This window comes from Protomyctophum parallelum (assembly GCF_964188405.1).
Source record: "Protomyctophum parallelum genome assembly, chromosome: 14".
Lineage (NCBI taxonomy): Eukaryota > Metazoa > Chordata > Actinopteri > Myctophiformes > Myctophidae > Protomyctophum > Protomyctophum parallelum.
In genome coordinates, this window is record NC_139709.1 from 51,098,348 (window position 1) to 51,117,114 (window position 18,767).

At 46.6% G+C, this 18,767-nt stretch overlaps 1 protein-coding gene across 1 annotated transcript in view; it reads right to left on the minus strand.

Annotated features, from left to right (window-relative positions):
• Positions 1-532: 532 nt before the first annotated feature.
• LOC310871385 (uncharacterized protein) overlaps positions 533-18,767 on the minus strand; it is a gene marked incomplete at its 5' end in the record, with an annotated part of 28,068 nt that continues 9,833 nt past the window's right edge. Inside the window, 8 exons of the mRNA XM_083782870.1 lie at positions 533-1,225; positions 2,057-2,118; positions 7,141-7,299; positions 7,629-7,802; positions 8,541-8,714; positions 9,569-9,742; positions 10,601-12,437; positions 12,790-12,846. Of these exons, the coding sequence (XP_083638996.1) occupies positions 672-1,225; positions 2,057-2,118; positions 7,141-7,299; positions 7,629-7,802; positions 8,541-8,714; positions 9,569-9,742; positions 10,601-12,437; positions 12,790-12,846 (3,191 nt within the window). The 3' untranslated portion in view covers positions 533-671. The remainder of the gene's footprint in view (positions 1,226-2,056; positions 2,119-7,140; positions 7,300-7,628; positions 7,803-8,540; positions 8,715-9,568; positions 9,743-10,600; positions 12,438-12,789; positions 12,847-18,767) is intronic.

The following is an 18,767-nucleotide window of genomic DNA, read 5'->3' on the forward strand; positions in this document are numbered from 1 at the left end:
GGGTCCTTGAGAGGGTTCCAGGGGTCCTTGAGGGGGTTCCAGGGGGTCATTATGGGGGTTCCAGGGGTCCTTGAGAGGGTTCCAGGGGTCCTTGAGGGGGTTCCAGGGGGTCATTATGGGGGTTCCAGGGGTCCTTGACGGGGTTCCAGGGGGTCATTATGGGGGTTCCAGGGGTCCTTGAGGGGGTTCCAGGGGTCCTTGAGGGGGCTCCAGGGGTCCTTCAGGGGGTTCCGGGTGGTCCTTGAGGGGGTTCCGGGGGTACTTGAGGGGGTTCCAGGTGGTCCTTCAGGGGGTCTACAAGCTGCCTGTGAGCGGCACAGCTGTGTGTGTGTGTGTGTGTGTTTGTGTGTACCACGGAATGCAATGATTTGATTGGCTGACGTTGTCATCATTATGATGCATGATGACAGTCAAGAGTGCCGCTCACTTCACACAGGTGTGATTCTTTGAATAATAATGAACATTGTATCAAAAACGGTTGTCATCATTATGATGCATGATGACAGTCAAGAGTGCCGCTCACTTCACACAGGTGTGATTCTTTGAATAATAATGAACATTGTATCAAAAACGTATCTGGTCTTATCTGTCTGTCTCTCGTCATCATCATCATGATGATGATGTCACATGTGGAGTAACCATGGCGACCTGATGTGACCGTCGCATAGAGACTATCTCTGCTCACACAGAAACACTGAGGAGCCAGGGTCCAACCTGAACCCAACACATAGCGGTTTAGTGGACGTGGTCTGGAAGGTGTGCAGGCGGGTCAGAGTGTCCTCTGAGGACACGTCATAGAAGGACAGAGTCCCAGCGGGACGGTCCACATACACTGCTACTCTGCGGACCCCGATGGAGCATCCAGAGGAGACAGGGAGGACAGTCCGCTTCCCATTGTGGCGGAGAGAGTAACGGTTACCAACACACTGCAGACTCCAGGACATGACACTGTCTCCAAGCAGACAGTCATCACCATCTCCTTTCCTGCTGATTCTTCTGTCAGTCCCTGCTATCTGAACCCCTCCACTGCACTCTACCTCAGAGTAGCAGCGTTCGCTCACACTCTCTGCACTCAGAACCTGATGAGACCACGGTCCATCAAACCTCTGAGGATGATCATGATACTGATGCCTCTGTCCATCCACCAGTGTGACCTTCCTGTTGTCCTCAGACAGAGTGAGTTTCCTGTGTGCTGTGTTTGGGTCCAGTGTGAGACGCTGGGAATCTGATGAGAAAACAACACAGTAAACATTAAATACATTATTCACTGACTCACACACACACACACACACACACGAAGATGTGCACAGGCACATGCACGTACATGCACGTAAACACACACACACACGGAGATGTGCACGGGCACACGCACGTAAACACACACACACACACACGGAGAAGTGCACGGGCACGCGCGCACACACACACACACACACACACACACACACACAAAGATGTGCACGGGCGCACGCACGTACATGCCCGTACACACACACATACAAAGATGTGCACGGGCACACGCATGCACGTACATGCACGTACACACACACATGAAGATGTGCACGGACACACGCACTCACACAAAGATGTGGACAGGCACACGCACGTACACACACACACACGTGAAGATGTGCACAGGCGCGCACACACACACGAAGATGTGCACAGGCGCGCACACACACACACACACACACACACACACACACACACACACACACACACACAAACATATGCACGTACACACACGAAGATGTGCACAGGCACACACAAACACACATGAATATGTGCACAGGCGCTCACACACACACACACACACACACACACACACGAAGATGTGCACAGGCGCACGTACACACACACACACACACACACACACACACACACACACACACATGAAGATGTGCACAGGCACACGCACGTACACACACACACACATGAAGAGAGGCAGGCAGGCAGGCAGGCAGGCAGGCAGGCAGGCAGGCAGGCAGGCAGGCAGGCAGGCAGGCAGGCAGGCAGGCAGGCAGGCAGGCAGGCAGGCAGGCAGGCAGACACTCACATCTTGAAAGGCGTCGAGGATTAATCCAGTGATCTATCCAGTGTTCTCCTCCATGATTCACACTGTAGGAAGAAATGATAAAACATTTCTATTACCATTGAATGATACAGAGAGTATGAACATGCATCACTTCATTAAGACTCTTCAGCTCACATTCACCATTAAACATTTATTGAATAAAGCAGTGGTTCTCAACCAGTGGTCCTTAAGCATTATGTTATACTTTAACTATTAAAAAATAGCAGATCTACAAGCTTATAGTGTGCCACAGAGTGGCGCGCTACGAGCTTGTAGGTCTGCTATTTTTGAAAAATCGTGAAAATGTGGCACAAATCTTTGAATATATATTTTTTCAGAGCGAACGTATTGTTTCCGACGTCAGGCCTAAATGGGTTAAGCATATGTTATACTTTAGCTATTGAAAAATAGCAGATCTACAAGCTTATAGTTTGCCACAGAGTGGCGCGCTACGAGCTTGTAGGTCAGCTATTTTTGAAAAATCGGGAAAATGTGACACAAATCTTTGAATATATATTTTTTCAGAGCGAACGTTTTTTTTTTTTTTGGCCTAAATGGGTTAAGCATTATGTTATACTTTAGCTATTGAAAAATAGCAGATCTACAAGCTTATAGCGCGCCGCGCGCTATGAGCTTGTAGGTCTGCTATTTTTTCAACGTCAGGCCTAAATGGCATTATGTTATACTTTAGCTATTGAAAAATAGCAGATCTACCGCACTACGAGCTTGTAGATCTTCTATTTTTGAAAAATCGTGAAAATGCGGTGCAAATCTTTGAATATATATTATTTCAGAGCGAACCACTGATATACTGTAGAAATATAGGTTTTTCAGAAAACTGTCATGATTTAGAAGACATTTTATTACTTTCGACATGGGTTAAATGGGTTAAGGGGGCTCCAGGTGGTCCCCAGCTAAATGATGGACAGTTGGTAACACAGTGGATTTACACTCTCAAGAGTTAAATTACTGTTAAACATCTGCATTCATTAATTTAAAAGAAGTCTCCACAATTAGAGAATGTAGAAGAATTGTTATTTAGATCAACGTTTGCCTGTTTCTCTACAACAAAATATTTTATGTTTTAGATCTGAGAGGCTACAGTAAATGTCATCAAATGGTGGTCCGTGGCTCAGATGGGTCTGAGAGGCTAAATGTCATCAAATGGTGGTCTGTGGCTCAAATGGGTCTGAGAGGCTAAATGTCATCAGATCATGGTCCGTGGCTCAGATGGGTCTGAGAGGCTAAATGTCATCAGATGGTGGTCCGTGGCTCAAATGGGTCTGAGAGGCTAAATGTCATCAGATGGTGGTCCGTGGCTCAAATGGGTCTGAGAGGCTAAATGTCATCAAATGGTGGTCCGTGGCTCAAATGCCAAATAAATAATGGTCTTTGATATGAAAAAGGTTGAAAACCACTGGCATAAAGCTATTGTATTTAGTATTTAGTATACATTTAGTATTTAGTATGCATTTAGTATTTATTATTGCATTTAAGTATTTTGTATTGAGGTCCTCGATGCACGTCCCACTGGGAGGAGACCCCGGGGCAGACCAAGGACCACGTCCCACTGGGAGGAGACCCCGGGGCAGACCAAGGATCACGTCCCACTGGGAGGAGACCCCGGGGCAGACCAAGGACCACGTCCCACTGGGAGGAGACCCCGGGGCAGACCAAGGATCACGTCCCACTGGGAGGAGACCCCGGGGCAGACCAAGGACCACGTCCCACTGGGAGGAGACCCCGGGGCAGACCAAGGCGCAGTTGGAGGAAACACATCGACTCACTGGCCTTGGAACGTCTCGGGATCCCCCAGGAGGAAGTCACTAATGTTGCTCTGGAGAGGGAAGTCTGGAGCTCTCTGGTGGAGCCGTTGCCCCCGCGACCCGACTACGGATAAGCGATTGAATATGGATGGATGGATGGATAGTATTTGGATGCATTTAGTATTTAGTATGCATTTGATATGCAATGATATGACACGCATTATGTTATACTTTAGCTATTGCAAAATAGCAGATCTACAAGCTTATAGTGTGCCACAGAGTGGCGCGCTACGAGCTTGTAGGTCTGCTATTTTTGAAAAATCGTGAAAATGTGGCACAAATCTTTGAATATATATTTTTTCAGAGCGAACGTTTTTTTTGTTTTTTTGACGTCAGGCCTAAATGGGTTAAGCATTATGTTATACTTTAGCTATTGAAAAATAGCAGATCTACCGCGCTACGAGCTTGTAGATCTTCTATTTTTTCAACGTCAGGCCTAAATGGCATTATGTTATACTTTAGCTATTGAAAAATAGCAGATCTACCGCGCTACGAGCTTGTAGATCTTCTATTTTTGAAAAATCGTGAAAATGCGGTGCAAATCTTTGAATATATATTATTTCAGAGCTAACCACTGATATACTGTAGAAATATAGGTTTTTCAGAAAACTGTCATGATTTAGAAGACATTTTATTACTTTCGTCATAAGGCCTAAATGGGTTAAGGGGCATCCAGGTGGTCCCCAGCTAAATTATGGACAGTTGGTAACACAGTGGATTTACGCTCTCAAGAGTTAAATTACTGTTAAACATCTGCATTAATTAATTTAAAAGAAGTCTCCACAATTAGAGAATGTAGAAGAATTGTTATTTAGATCAACGTTTGCCTGTTTCTCTACAACAAAATATTTTATGTTTTAGATCTGAGAGGCTACAGTAAATGTCATCAAATGGTGGTCCGTGGCTCAGATGGGTCTGAGAGGCTAAATGTCATCAAATGGTGGTTCCGTGGCTCAAATGGGTCTGAGAGGCTAAATGTCATCAAATGGTGGTCCGTGGCTCAAATGGGTCTGAGCTCAGATGCCAAATAAATAAATGAAAACCACTGGCATAAAGCTATTGTATTTAGTATTTATGCATTTAGTATTGCATTTATTATTTAGTATTTAGTATGTATTTAGTATTTAGTATGCATTTAGTATGCATTTAGTATCTAGTATTGCATTTAGTATTTATTATTGCATTTCAGTATTTTGTATTGAGGTCCTCGATGCACGTCCCACTGGGAGGAGACCCCGGGGCAGACCAAGGACCACGTCCCACTGGGAGGAGACCCCGGGGTGCAGACCAAGGCGCAGTTGGAGGAAACACATCGACTCACTGGCCTTGGAACGTCTCGGGACAACCCCAGGAGGAAGTCACTAATGTTGCTCTGGAGAGGGAAGTCTGGAGCTCTCTGGTGGAGCCGTTGCCCCCGCGACCCGACTACGGATAAGCGATTGAATATGGATGGATGGATGGATTTAGTATTTGGATGCATTTAGTATTTAGTACGCATTTAGTATGGCATAAGATGAATTTACATTAAAACAATAACAATTCCAATTGCACTTGATTTCGATTCGGTGCAGGTGGGATTGAATCACATCAAATAAAGGAATTGAAGCAGACAATGTGGAGGATGAATGAGGAGTAAAGTTGGAGACGGAGGATATTTTACGCAGCGAGATGTCCCGTTACCGTGAATAGACGTGATCGAATGAGGAGACCGAGAATATGGTCAGATGAGCACATTAAGGAAACACATAAAAACACTGCAGTGTACAGAGCTGTCTGTCAGTCAGTCAGTCAGTCAGTCAGTCAGTCAGTCAGTCAGTCTGTCTGTCTGTGTCTGTCTGTGCGTAAACATGGAGGGCTGTCACTGTGTGCAGGGATCCAAGTGCTGGAGAATTTCTTTATTTTGTTTAAAGGAGCATTCAGTGATTTGGGTGCTTTGTAAACCCCCCCGGTCCGCCCCGGTAACAAGATGTGCACATGCACGCTCTACAGTGGGACACACACACACACACACACACACACACACACACACACACACACACACACACACACACACACAAACAGGCCAACAGCATGCACACCAAGGACCACCCCCGCTCGATCATGATTGGCGGAAGGCCCCTCTCTATCCTGATTGGATGAAGGCTGGGCCACCTAGCCAAAAACGAAACCTAAGGTTTTTTGACCCCAGGGCTTAACTGGGGACAGGAAGGAACTCCATATATGGTCAGCACACTCTACAGTAGGGAGGATTATCAGTATTATTTATATATTGAACACATTGATAAAGTTCTCTGCTGCGATGACTGCGCAGTGTGAAGACAAACCGCAGCAAATTAAATTAAATATGCAAGAATCACAACTTGTCTGCCCATTCGCAGCGACTCTATCACGGTTATTTAATCCATTAATAAAATGTGACTCTACCAGGGTTATTTAATCCATTAATAAAATGACTCTACCAGGGTTATTTAATCCATTCATAAAATGACTCTACCAGGGTTATTTAATCCATTAATAAAATGACTCTACCAGGGTTATTTAATCCATTAATAAAATTACTCTACCAGGGTTATTTAATCCATTAATAAAATGTGCCCAGCGATTTATAAACACGGAGCACTTTTACCGACGGACCAGATGTTGCTGTAGCAGCTAAATGTAGGCAAAACATCGCGACTAGCGACTGGACAGCGGGGGCCCGTCTAACACATAATCTTTTCTTAGAATTAGACGGAATGATTTAGATTGCGAGTTAACGTTTTAAGATTTTCGTTGTCGTCGGCTAAACAGGGGGGGTAACATTTACACCGACTGCTTTAGTGCTGGTTGCACCGACTGCTTTAGTGCTGGTTGCACCGACTGCTTTAGTGCTGATTGCACCGACTGCTTTAGTGCTGGTTGCACCGACTGCTTTAATGCTGGTTGCACTGACTGCTTTAGTGCTGGTTGCACCGACTGCTTTAGTGCTGGTTGCACCGACTGCTTTAGCTTTAGTTCTGCTGACTGATTGGTCGGAGCAGAGTGGATTCAGAGGCGGGGCTACTTGGCCAGTAGAAAACAGCAACATGCATGTGTCTCAGACTCTCAACCTCTCTTTCAAATTTCACCGTGCATTGCGTAAATCACATGTTAATTAAATTAACGCCGTTAAAATGAATTTGTGTTGACGCACGATTGACATGTTAACTTTGACAGCCTTAGAAAAACCAAGATGGATGGACACAGTCCAAGTCGACTCACTTGACAGTCTCCAGTCCAGCAGAGAGCAGCGTCTGCTCAGCATCTCCTCCTGGGTGGTTACAGCTGAGGTCCACATGCTTCAGGTGGGAGGAGGGGTTGAGGGCTACAGCTGAAGCCAGAGAAGAACAGCCTTTCTCTGTGATCGCACAGCCTGACAACCTGCAGAGATATCCACACTTTAACAAACTGCTGTTGATGCTCCAGTACAGAGAAAAACTCTATTTACCTCTGAGTCTGCAGTACAGATCCACACAGAATAAAACTCTATTTACCTCAGAGTCTGCAGTACAGATCCACACAGAATAAAACTCTATTTACCTCAGAGTCTGCAGTACAGATCCACACAGAATAAAACTCTATTTACCTCAGAGTCTGCGGTACAGATCCACACAGAATAAAACTCTATTTACCTCAGAGTCTGCAGTACAGATCCACACAGAATAATTTACCTCAGAGTCTGCAGTACAGATCCACACAGGATAATTTACCTCAGAGTCTGCAGGTGACAATGTGGACTCTTCACTCCGGCACATAGAAGCTCAATTCCAGAGTCCTGCAGGTTGTTCAAAGTCAGGTCTAATTCTCTCAAATGGGAAGGATTGGAGGCGAGAGCCAAGGCCAGAACTTCACAGCTTCTCTCCGACAACCAGCAGTTCTTCAGACTAAATGAAGAAGAATGAAGAGAGAGAGAGAGAGAGAGAGAGAGAGAGATTTTAAGATTACAATAATACATGTTCCTGCCATACAATTTCCGTTGGCTCATGCAGCATAAGTTTTCCACATAAAACCTTCTCTCCCACTGGGTTTTTAGATATTGATCCAAAGTTGATGTTTAGAACGTTTTGTGCATTTTGATCAAACTGTCGGGGGCTGACCAGCCTGCGCGGGGGCTTAATGATGTCTAGTTACGCCCCTGATACTCAACACCAATTAGAAATTAACATTAATATAAATATCATTCAAAACTAGGGGATGACACTGACAGAACACATTAAACCACTCATAGTGTCATCAGACGTGTTTAGTGTTTTAATCCATTCTGACCTGAGATCAGATTCTAAAAATGTCTTCTACATCCTGACAGTTTTCTGAAAAAGCTATGTTTCTATGTCAGTCGTTCTTCGATTTTTGTAGATCTGCAATTTTTCAATAGCTAAAGCATAACAATGCTAACACCAAAAGGGGTTCCCGCCCAAAATGGGTTAAATGTAGTATCTCAGCATAAAGACTACATACATTAGTCACTGTATCTTATCAATATTACGGTCAGTGTGAGTTACCATGATATCAAACCTTATGCACACTTCAAATAAAGTACCACGTCCATAATAACTGCATTATAATCACTTACTATAACAGAACGTAACCAAATAAAAATAAAAATGGTAAATTCATCTGACCTGAGAATCTCCAGACAACAGTCTGGGCTCTTCAGTGCAGCACAGATGAGATCCACTCCGGAATCCTTCAAGACGTTTCCACTCAAGTCCAGTTCTCTCAAATGGGACGGATTGGAGCTGAGAGCTGAAGCCACAACTTCAATGTGTTCCTTCTTGAGGTCACAGTCAGCAAGTCTGTAATTACAGATTAAATGTAAAATCAGAGATGATCAAAACAGAACAGACCACGTTCACTGTCAAAAAGGTTCCCTGTGGAGCTGTCTGAAATGTGTGTGTGTGGATACTTTTCTGACTAAGCAAATAAGAGGCATATTGAATTTAAATGTTCTCATAACATTCCACTGTTTTCATTTGAATCGAATACAAACATTGAATAATGAAAATAACAACTCGCTGCTGTTGCTCCACTCTGACAGTGAAGTGAAGAAATGTTCTGTCAACAGATGAACAGCCTGTACGACCGCATGACATTTGTTAAATATTTTGGTTTGCTTAACAAAGTACTCTGTGAACGCTAAGCAGACCTAATGCAAAATGCAACAATGTAAACATTTGATCTTGATCCAGACCTTGTAAGCAAACGTTAGGTGTGAAAGGCACCTAAAAGATCTTCAATCTAGTTCTTCAGACATTAGCAGGATGTCAGTAAGAACAGAGAAGTGGAAGACAGATGGAAAGCATGGAACTTACATTTAAATGTATTAAGTAACGTGTAAACGTAATGACCAAGCTCATTGTTTAAAAGACCATCCTCTGTACACCCCCTCACTAATGGTACGGTCCATTTCTCATTTGGTATAGTCTGTTTTCATTGTAGAATAACTAATGAGGACACTGGTAAATAGCACACACACACACACACACACACACACACACACACACACACACACACACACACACACAGTGCGAGTTACCATGATATCAAACCTTATCCACACTGCAAATATAGTACCACCTCCATAATAACTGCATTATAATCACTTACTATAACAGAACGTAACCAAATAAAAATAGTAAATTAATCTGACCTGAGAATCTCCAGACAACAGTTTGGGCTCTTCAGTGCAGCACAGATGAGATCCACTCCGGAATCCTTCAAGGCGTTTCGACTCAAGTCCAGTTCTCTCAAATGGGACGGATTGGAGCGGAGAGCTGAAGCCACAACTTCAATGTGTTCCTCCTCGAGGGCACAGCAAGCAAGTCTGTAATTACAGATAAAATGTAAAATCAGAGATGATCAAAACAGAACAGACCACGTTCACTGTCAAAGAGGTTCCCTGTGGAGCGGTCTGAAATGTGTGTGTGGATACTTTTCTGACTATAAGAGGCATATTGAATTTAAATGTTCCCATAACATTCCACTGTTTTCATTTTAATCGAATACAAACATTAAATAATGAAAATAACAACTCCCTGCTGTTGCTCCACTCTGACAGTGAAGTGATGAAATGTTCTGTCAACAGATGAACAGCCTGTACGACCGCATGACATTTGTTAAATATTTTGGTTTGCTTAACAAAGTCCTCTGTGAACGCTAAGCAGACCTATTGCAAAATGCAACAACGTAAACATTTGGTCCTTGATCCAGACCTTGTAAGCAAACGTTAGGTGTGAAAGGCACCTAAAATATCTTCAATCTAGTTCTTCAGACATTAGCAGGATGTCAGTAAGAACAGAGAAGTGGAAGACAGATGGAAATCAGGAACTTACATTTAAATGTATTAAGTAACGTGTAAACATAATGACCAAGCTGATTGTTTAAAAGACCATCCTCTGTACACCCCCTCACTAATGGTACGGTCCATTTCTCATTATATAGTCTGTGTTAATTGTAGAATAACTAATGACACTGGTAAATCACACACACACACACACACACACACACACACACACACACACACACACACACACACACACACACACACACACACTGAATTGATGTAGTTTTAACTGAAATAATGTTCTCATTTGTCACAATGACAATGTGTACATGTGTTTATTTTGAATGAATGAATGAATGAAAGCTGCTCTAACATGATTCTATTCTTGTGACTACTAACCTGGCCGTTTTGCAGTTCCTCACCGCTGGGACCAGTCTCCGTCGCCCATCCTTTGATGTGTTGTATTTCTGCAGGTCCAACTCCTCCAGAACCTCCTCTGACATCTGCAGCATGGAAGCCAGAGCTGAACACTGAGGCACAGAGAGTTTCTTCCCTGAGCTGTTCTCTGACTCCAGGTACTGTTGGATCCCCCGACTGACTGACGGGTCGTTCATCTCCATCAGACAGTGGAAGATGTTGATACATCTGTCAGGAGAGGCATCACGATCATTCATCTTCTTCAGGTTGTTGATGGCTGTCCGGATCTCCTCTGGACTGTTCTCTGTCTGACCCAGCAGGCCTCCTAACAGACTCTGGTTGGACTGCAGTGAGAGACCATGAAGGAAACGGACAAAGAGGTCCAGTTGACCACTCTCACTCTTCAGGGGTTTCTTCATAGCAGCCTTCAGGAAGTCAGACAGGGAACTGTCACTGTTGTAACCATCATCTCCCAGGAATGTCTTCAGGACCTCCGTGTTCTTCTGAGTGAAACAGTGGGACAGGTAGACTGCAGCCAGAAACTCCTGGAAGCTCAGATGAACGAAGCAGTAAACCGTTTGGAGGAAGAACACATCGTCTTCTTTGAAGAACTTTGTGCAAAAGCCCAAGTTCTTCAAGTCCACGTTCACATCAAGATCACACGCTTTCAGGTCCTCCTCATAGAAAATGATGTTGCCTTTGTCCAGTTGGTGAAACGCCAGCTTGCCCAGCTTCAGAAGAACTTCTCTTGCATACTTTATGAGTTTATTTTTGTCTGCCTCGCCTTGTTCAGGATTCTCCCGCAGTATCTCACCCATCAGGAAGTGGCAGAACAGCTCAACCAGGGTTTTGGGCAGCCTGACTGTCGTCCCCATGTTCTTCACCATGTTCTTCACAACGGTAGCAAGGATCCAACAGAAGACTGGGATTTCACACATGGTGAGGAGGATCTTTGATTCTTTGATCTGTGAGAAGATTGAGCTGGCCTGGTTCTCATCACTGAACGTCTTCTCGAAGAACTCCTTCTTCTGGTCATCTCTGATGAACCCTCGTACTTCTGTCATCCTGTTTACAAACTCCTTAGGGATCTGATTGGCTGCTACAGGTCGTGAGGTTATCCAGATGCGAGCAGAGGGGAGGAGCTCTCCCTTGATGAGGTTTAGAAGGAGATCTTTCACTGGGTAAGAGTCGTTGACATTCATGAGGCCAATTTCTGTTTTGAAATCGAACTGGAAATTATTTTCATCATAACCATCCAGAACAAACATGACTTTGAAGGGGATGTCGTTGCAGTTTCCTGACTTCTGCAACTCAGTGAAGATATGATTAAGAACGTCTTCCTCAATAAATCTGGTATCCACGATGCAACGGTGAATTAGCTGTGCCAAAGTAAACTTCTGTCCCTTGAGCATATTTAACTGGCGGAACTTGAGCGGGAACACGAGGTGTGGGTCTTGGGGGAAACATCTCTTGGCCCAGTCACACACAAATTTGTGTACGAGGAACGTTTTGCCAATCCCTGCACAGCCAACGGTCAGCACTGTTCTCATGATTCGTCCAGAAAGGTCTTTGAACATCTGACCCAGGTGGATTTCTGTTCCCTCTCCTGCCTTCTTCATCTCCATCTGTCTGACCTCATGATGGCTGTGGATGTCTGTTCTTTCGATGTCTACATTGTAGGGCGGGGTGAAGACGTTTTCAAACTTGACCTCAGACTGTGTTCCCAGTTGTACCCTCAGATATGTGCTGTTCATGTTGCGTTGAAGCTCCTCTTCATAGTCAGTGATGTGACGATATCCTGGTGTTCTCTCCAACAGACCTGGAGCGAACAAAGCATTTCCACTTTGTCATATGTCGCTCACAAGCACACACACACACACACACACACACACACACACACACACACACACACACACGCACACACAGGCACGTACACACAGACATTAAGATGTGCACACACGCACGTACACACAGACACACACATGAAGATGTGCACAGGCACATACACACACACACGCACGAATATGTGCACGGGTGCATGCACGTACACACACACACACACACACACACACGAAGATGTGCACAAGCAGATGCATGTACACACACACACACACATGAAGATGTGCACAGGCGCGCATGTACACACAAACACACACACACACACCCCTTACCTCTCAGTTTGGCAGCTCTGTCTCGTCTTTCCGGCATCTCTACGTCTTCTGTCACAGCTGAGATGTGAGACAGTGATTGGTCAGTGAGATGTGAGACAGTGATTGGTCAGTGAGATGTGAGACAGTGATTGGTCAGTGAGATGTGAGACAGTGATTGGTCAGTGAGATGTGAGACAGTGATTGGTCAGTGAGATGTGAGACAGTGATTGGTCAGTGAAATGTGAGACAGTGATTGGTCAGTGAGATGTGAGACAGTGAGATTTTAGATTTGTAAACTAAAGACCTGGAGGCGTGGTCAATGCCATTTGGCTATTCTGAGTGGCCAAAGAGCATTGACCACGCCTCCAGGTCTTTAGTTTACTCAAGTTAGGGAATAAGACCTGGTACTGGACACGCAAAATACAGCCCTATGTCTCTTTTTAAATCACTTAAATACTAGGTGTCTTGTTCCATTATGAATCACTTAAATACTAGGTCTCTCGTTCCACTCTAAATACTTACGAGGTTTCCTGTTCCTGAGGAAAAAAACTCTGACTGCTACTATTGCTACGATCACCATGACAGTAAAGATCCCACGTCTTAATCCTCTGCCTGGTGGTGCTGGCGGTTCTTTAGTAGCTGAAAGACAGAAATATAAAACAGAACTAGAAGAGAAAATGTCTTTAACTTTTCCATTCCTCTGCGACCGCTTCCTGGTCAAACAGATCCCCTTCCAGGTTGCACCATCTAACTCCACCCCCCCCCCCCCCCTCATAGAGTTGTGGGAGGAGTTTGACGGCAATCAGTCAAACCGAGTAGGAATTATTATTTTATGAAATTGGTCCGTAAAACCGCCCATGAGGTTTGGGACCTGTAGCATGCTGTAAGACCACCCATGAGGTCTGGGACCTGTAGCATGCTGTAAGACCACCCATGAGGTCTGGGACCTGTAAGACCACCCATGAGGTCTGGGACCTTTAGCATGCTGTAAGACCACCCATGAGGTCTGGGACCTTTAGCATGCTTTTAGACCACCCATGAGGTCTGGGACCTTTAGCATGCTGAAAACTGGAGTTATGGCTGTTTAAAGCCCAGCCAATAGGATTCAATAATCATGGTCCCCCTAGCAACCCCTCAAGGACCCCTGGGGGTCCCCGGACCGCACTTTGATAACCACTGGTATGGCTGGCAAATGAGAGGAGACATGGACGGAAATCTCTGGGCAATGGGATCACACACATCCAGGCAATTAAGGAACAGCTCTTCGTCATGCGTTGTGAACTTGTGAGCTTGTAGATCGGTGTTTTTCGTGTGCGTGTGCGTGTGTGTGCGTGCGTGCATGTTTGAGCGTTGGCTTAAAACATCCCAATTTTAACTGTGATTACAGTGTGACGAAATCAAACACTGTTTGAACCATTAGAAAGGCTCTGTTGTTGCCGTTTCACACTTAACCCATTCTGACCTGAGATCAGATTCATACGAGGTTTCCACTGGACACACATTGGTCTGATTAACCCATTCTGACCTGAGATCAGATTCTAAAAAATGTCAGTCGTTCTTCGATTTTTCAAAAATAGCAGACCTACGAGCTTGTAGATCTGCTATTTTTCAATAGCTAAAGCATAACATGATGCTAACACCAAAATGGGTTCCCGTTCAGAATGGGTTAAATCGTGTTTCTATGTAACAGTATGCCAGTTATGTAACAGTATGTTTCTATGTAACAGTATGTTTCTATGTAACAGTATGCCAGTTATGTAACAGTATGTTTCTATGTAACAGTATGCCAGTTATGTAACAGTATGTTTCTATGTAACAGTATGCCAGTTATGTAACAGTATGTTTCTATGTAACAGTATGTTTCTATGTAACAGTATGCCAGTTATGTAACAGTATGTTTCTATGTAACAGTATGTTTCTATGTAACAGTATGCCAGTTATGTAACAGTATGTTTCTATGTAACAGTATGCCAGTTATGTAACGTGTGGTTACTTTGTAACCTATGTTCTCTGAGTGAAGAGACTATCTCTCCACCCAACATATTTCATATGTATGGGGAATGTCCCCACCTCACTTGTGACGTGGATATCTCTTTAAGACACACCAGTTGCACTGGCACGCACGGGTATATAAGGCCCAGGTGTGCGTGATTACACTGGTTTACTTGATCGACACCGCTTCTGAGCGACATCGAGGTGGAGAGATAGTCTCTTCACTCAGAGAACATAGGTTACAAAGTAACCACACGTTCTCTATCGTATCAGAGACTATCTCTCCACCCAACATATTTCATATGTATGGGGAACTCTGTAAGACACCTCGTGAGGAAGCGAAGCAGTCCCAGAACCCCAAAGACAACACCAGTGGGCTCCGACCCAGCACATACTGAATTTGGAATGATTTATCATGTATGTTCAATGTAATGTATTTACAACCCCTGGAACGGCCGGACAGCCAGACGCCATCCGCCGCCAAATGCTCAGGCGCTAGGCGCCACTCAGAGCCCGGCCCCGCAAGACGCTAAGGCCAGAGACCACAGGGGTGAAGGGCCGCCCAAGCCAACCCACCAGACGCAAGGTTGGCTTGACTGGTGAAGGTGACAATGACACCCACCGCTGAGTAGCATGCGATACCAACTCCCCGAAGGGAGCGAACGCTGCATGTTCAGCCGGTATAACCGGGTGAATGTACATTAGACGGAGTAGGCTATGTCGCCGCTGTGCAGGTCGGTCAGGGACGTACCTTTCCACAGCGTCCCCAGGTGGAGTGTGCCTGCCCTCCAGGCGGCACTGGTACTCCTACCTGTTTGTGTGCTGGATAACCTCTGTAATCCATGCACTCTCACTTGAAGCACTCAAAGAGCTGGTTCGTTACTCTGTGGGCCTTGTGTGGCCCTGGCATACGAATCTAATGCTCCAATAGGGCAGAGTGGGGACCGACTCCATCTCTGTACGTCGACTGTCTGTATGACGATGGTAGGACAGAGCTCAATCACCTGATTGAGACGTGCCCTTTTGTGAACATTGGGGAGAAAGGCCGGTTTGGGGCATAAGACTATACCATCATCCGGCATAGGCCTGCAGAGGTCATTATGGAATGACAGAGCCCGCAACTCCCCCATTTCTCCTTGCAGATGTGACGCCGACAAGACTGCTGTCTTGAGCATGTCACGCTCACTGACTAAATGTTGTAGAGCCTCCAGAGCTAACCCCAGATGGGCCTGATTGGGTCCCTAACCTGAGCTCCTCTGTGCCTCAGGGCACCCTTCAACACTTGGTCAGCTGACTGTTGGAGCCCTGTTCTCCGAACCGGAATGATCCTTATGTCACATCACAGTTTTACAAGTCAAAAGTGGATGGCCTTCGTCTTTGTGCATAGTTCCCATCGCGTTTATGCTGCGGAGCTAAGCACACACCCAGTGAGAAGGGTGCTGGCTGCCACACTGATACCACATAATGGTAGAACCTGATAAATGCTGACAGCGTCAATCAAGAGGCTGTCCCACAGATCTCAGATTTGAGGGCACCTCACCGTAAGCCCATGCGGCAGCGAGGCCCTGTGTGGAATGTGCACATGTTCCTGTTGGGGCTGGCCTGCCTGCCCACCTATATGCCTGCTGGATTGTTTCACAAGCCAATGAGTGAAGTCCAGTCTTGGAGACTATCTGCCTAAGACAGTTAGGCCCATTTACCCTGCTTCACCACCCTGCTTAGGAGGGTGGGAAGGGTGAAAATCAATAGACTGACTGGCTCACACTCCGATCAGGCCGTAGGGCAAAATGCAGGGATTGATGGCAACAACACCTAAGCATTGCCATGTAGGAAGCGGCAGCACCCCTCACTGACAGGGACATTCTTGTGGCTGACACTGCAGTGCTAACAGCAAGAATGCTGTCCTGTCTCCACGAGCTTAATTGGCTCATGCCGTAAGGCAGGCAGTACCACTCCCCGAGGAGGGACTGCTGGCCTATTGTGTGAGGGATGAACGGTATGAGGACCAACTGGGTGACTATTGTGTCGCCCTTGTGTGGGACAGCGGCCCGCCATGTTGCCAGATCCCTGGCCTAGCCACACGATTACCTCTGGATGAGGAGGGAGCTCAACCGGTCTCCAACACACAGAATTACACCCAGGTGTTTAAACGGCCATGCCGTAATACAACCTTATGGTGGTCCTGCTCACCCCTGACAGTCTCGTCACATTCTGCTGTGTGAACAGCAGTGTGCATTCGCTGGAACAACGTGGAACGTGTAAACTGACTCTGTCAACGATACGCCCACGTAGTGCATGACTGTGAATGACAGATAATGCACTGGCCGCATGTTCAGAAGAGCCGGAGGCACAAAGTGCACCATGATTGCCCTCAGCCCTAAGGGGCGGAGGCACAACCTGAGGGTGGCCCGACTCACTAGAGCAAGGGACAGAGTCCCTGCTTTGCCCTCTAACACATGCCGAGGAGCGCTGCGGACTGTGAGAGTTGACGCCTGCAAGGCCTCTTGTTGAGGTGCCAGCCTAGGTACCCAAAGTGCTGCAGGTGCCTGGCCACGTTGTTGTGGCACTGCACCTCTGAGCGAGCACACACCATTCAGTTATCCAATTTAGGATGCAAAGGCCCTCCCGCCAAGGACTATGTCCAATCGGGGGGCTAGACATATGCCGAATGGGAGGACACGGGACTCGAAGGTTCTGTCATCTAAGACAAGCCGGTCAGTGCGTCAGACCCGGGATCTGAGAATAAACATCCCCGGTCGAGCATGGCAAGCCAGTTGCCTTGGAGGATGGCCTGTAAGACCCTCAGCCTTTCCTTGCCAGGAGTGCTGTAAGCAGCACCCCACCCTCCCGAAGACATAGTGGAACCCACCCAGGGGTCCACCTGAATTGTCTTCCAGGACAACCGCTGTCCCGAGAGACAGCGGGTGGGGTCTGGGGCCTTAACTGTCAGGACTGAGGGATGGGCTTAGCCCGCCGAGCACCTTTTAGCCATACCCTGCCGGTTGGCCTGTAGGTCCCTGGAACTGCCAAACCTGACTGGGGTTGCACAGCCTGAGGGGTGACCGAGGCAGGCTACTCATGGCCTTGCCGGAGCATTCCTGCACCTCCTGTGCACCTCCACAGCCTCCTTGGGATGCTGTAGCAAAGCACTGGCCTTTTTGGCCAAACATGGCCGACGGCTCAATAGGCAGCGTGGGGGAGCTTGTCCTCCTATCGCAGCTTGGCCTGGGGCTGCCACAGACGGCGCCTCACCAAAGGGCATCAATAGCATTGCCCGCTGCCTGGGGAGCCTGAAAGCCGGTCGCTGCAGCTCCTCAATAAGGTCCGGGCCCTTATGGTCACATAAGCGCCGTATATAAGCCGGTGCTGAAGCAGTGACAGAATAGCCCTGTGTTAGCTAGCTGCGCCTAGATAGCCATAGTGCATTCTCGGGATGAGAAGGAGCTTACTTTGTGGTTTCGACCCAGTAACTGGATTATACCATGCAAGTTTACACCTATAGGTGCGTGAACGGCCTTGCCGTGATGCACCGTACAGAGTATTCCGCCCGACAGCCGCGGCACACTCGAGTTGCCGAAATTGGCGAAACTACATCACGGACGCGTGAGCTGACACTGTCAGCAATACGCCGTATATACAGTAGTGTGCAAATGGCTGTGATTTCAGGGCTTGCTCCTGGCAGACTCAGCACGTCCTGTCTGTGTAACTGAACCAAGTTCCACAGACGGAACTACACCACGGTCACGTCAACTGACACAGCAATACGCCGTATAGTGCGCTACTACACCTGAACGCGGAAGCTGGCTGCCACGGCAGCGATACGCTCAACCTGTCTATGACAGGACCCACGGTTTGGAGGATGAGCTTGCTCCGTGGTGTTCCCCGTCCGTACGGGTTCTACCACGCAGTCTACACCGGAGTGCGTGAACGGCTTTAGCTGCAATACACTCAAGTGAGCTCTCTCTCACGAGGTGAGGCAAAAAAACACAGCACTAAAGACGCGGAAG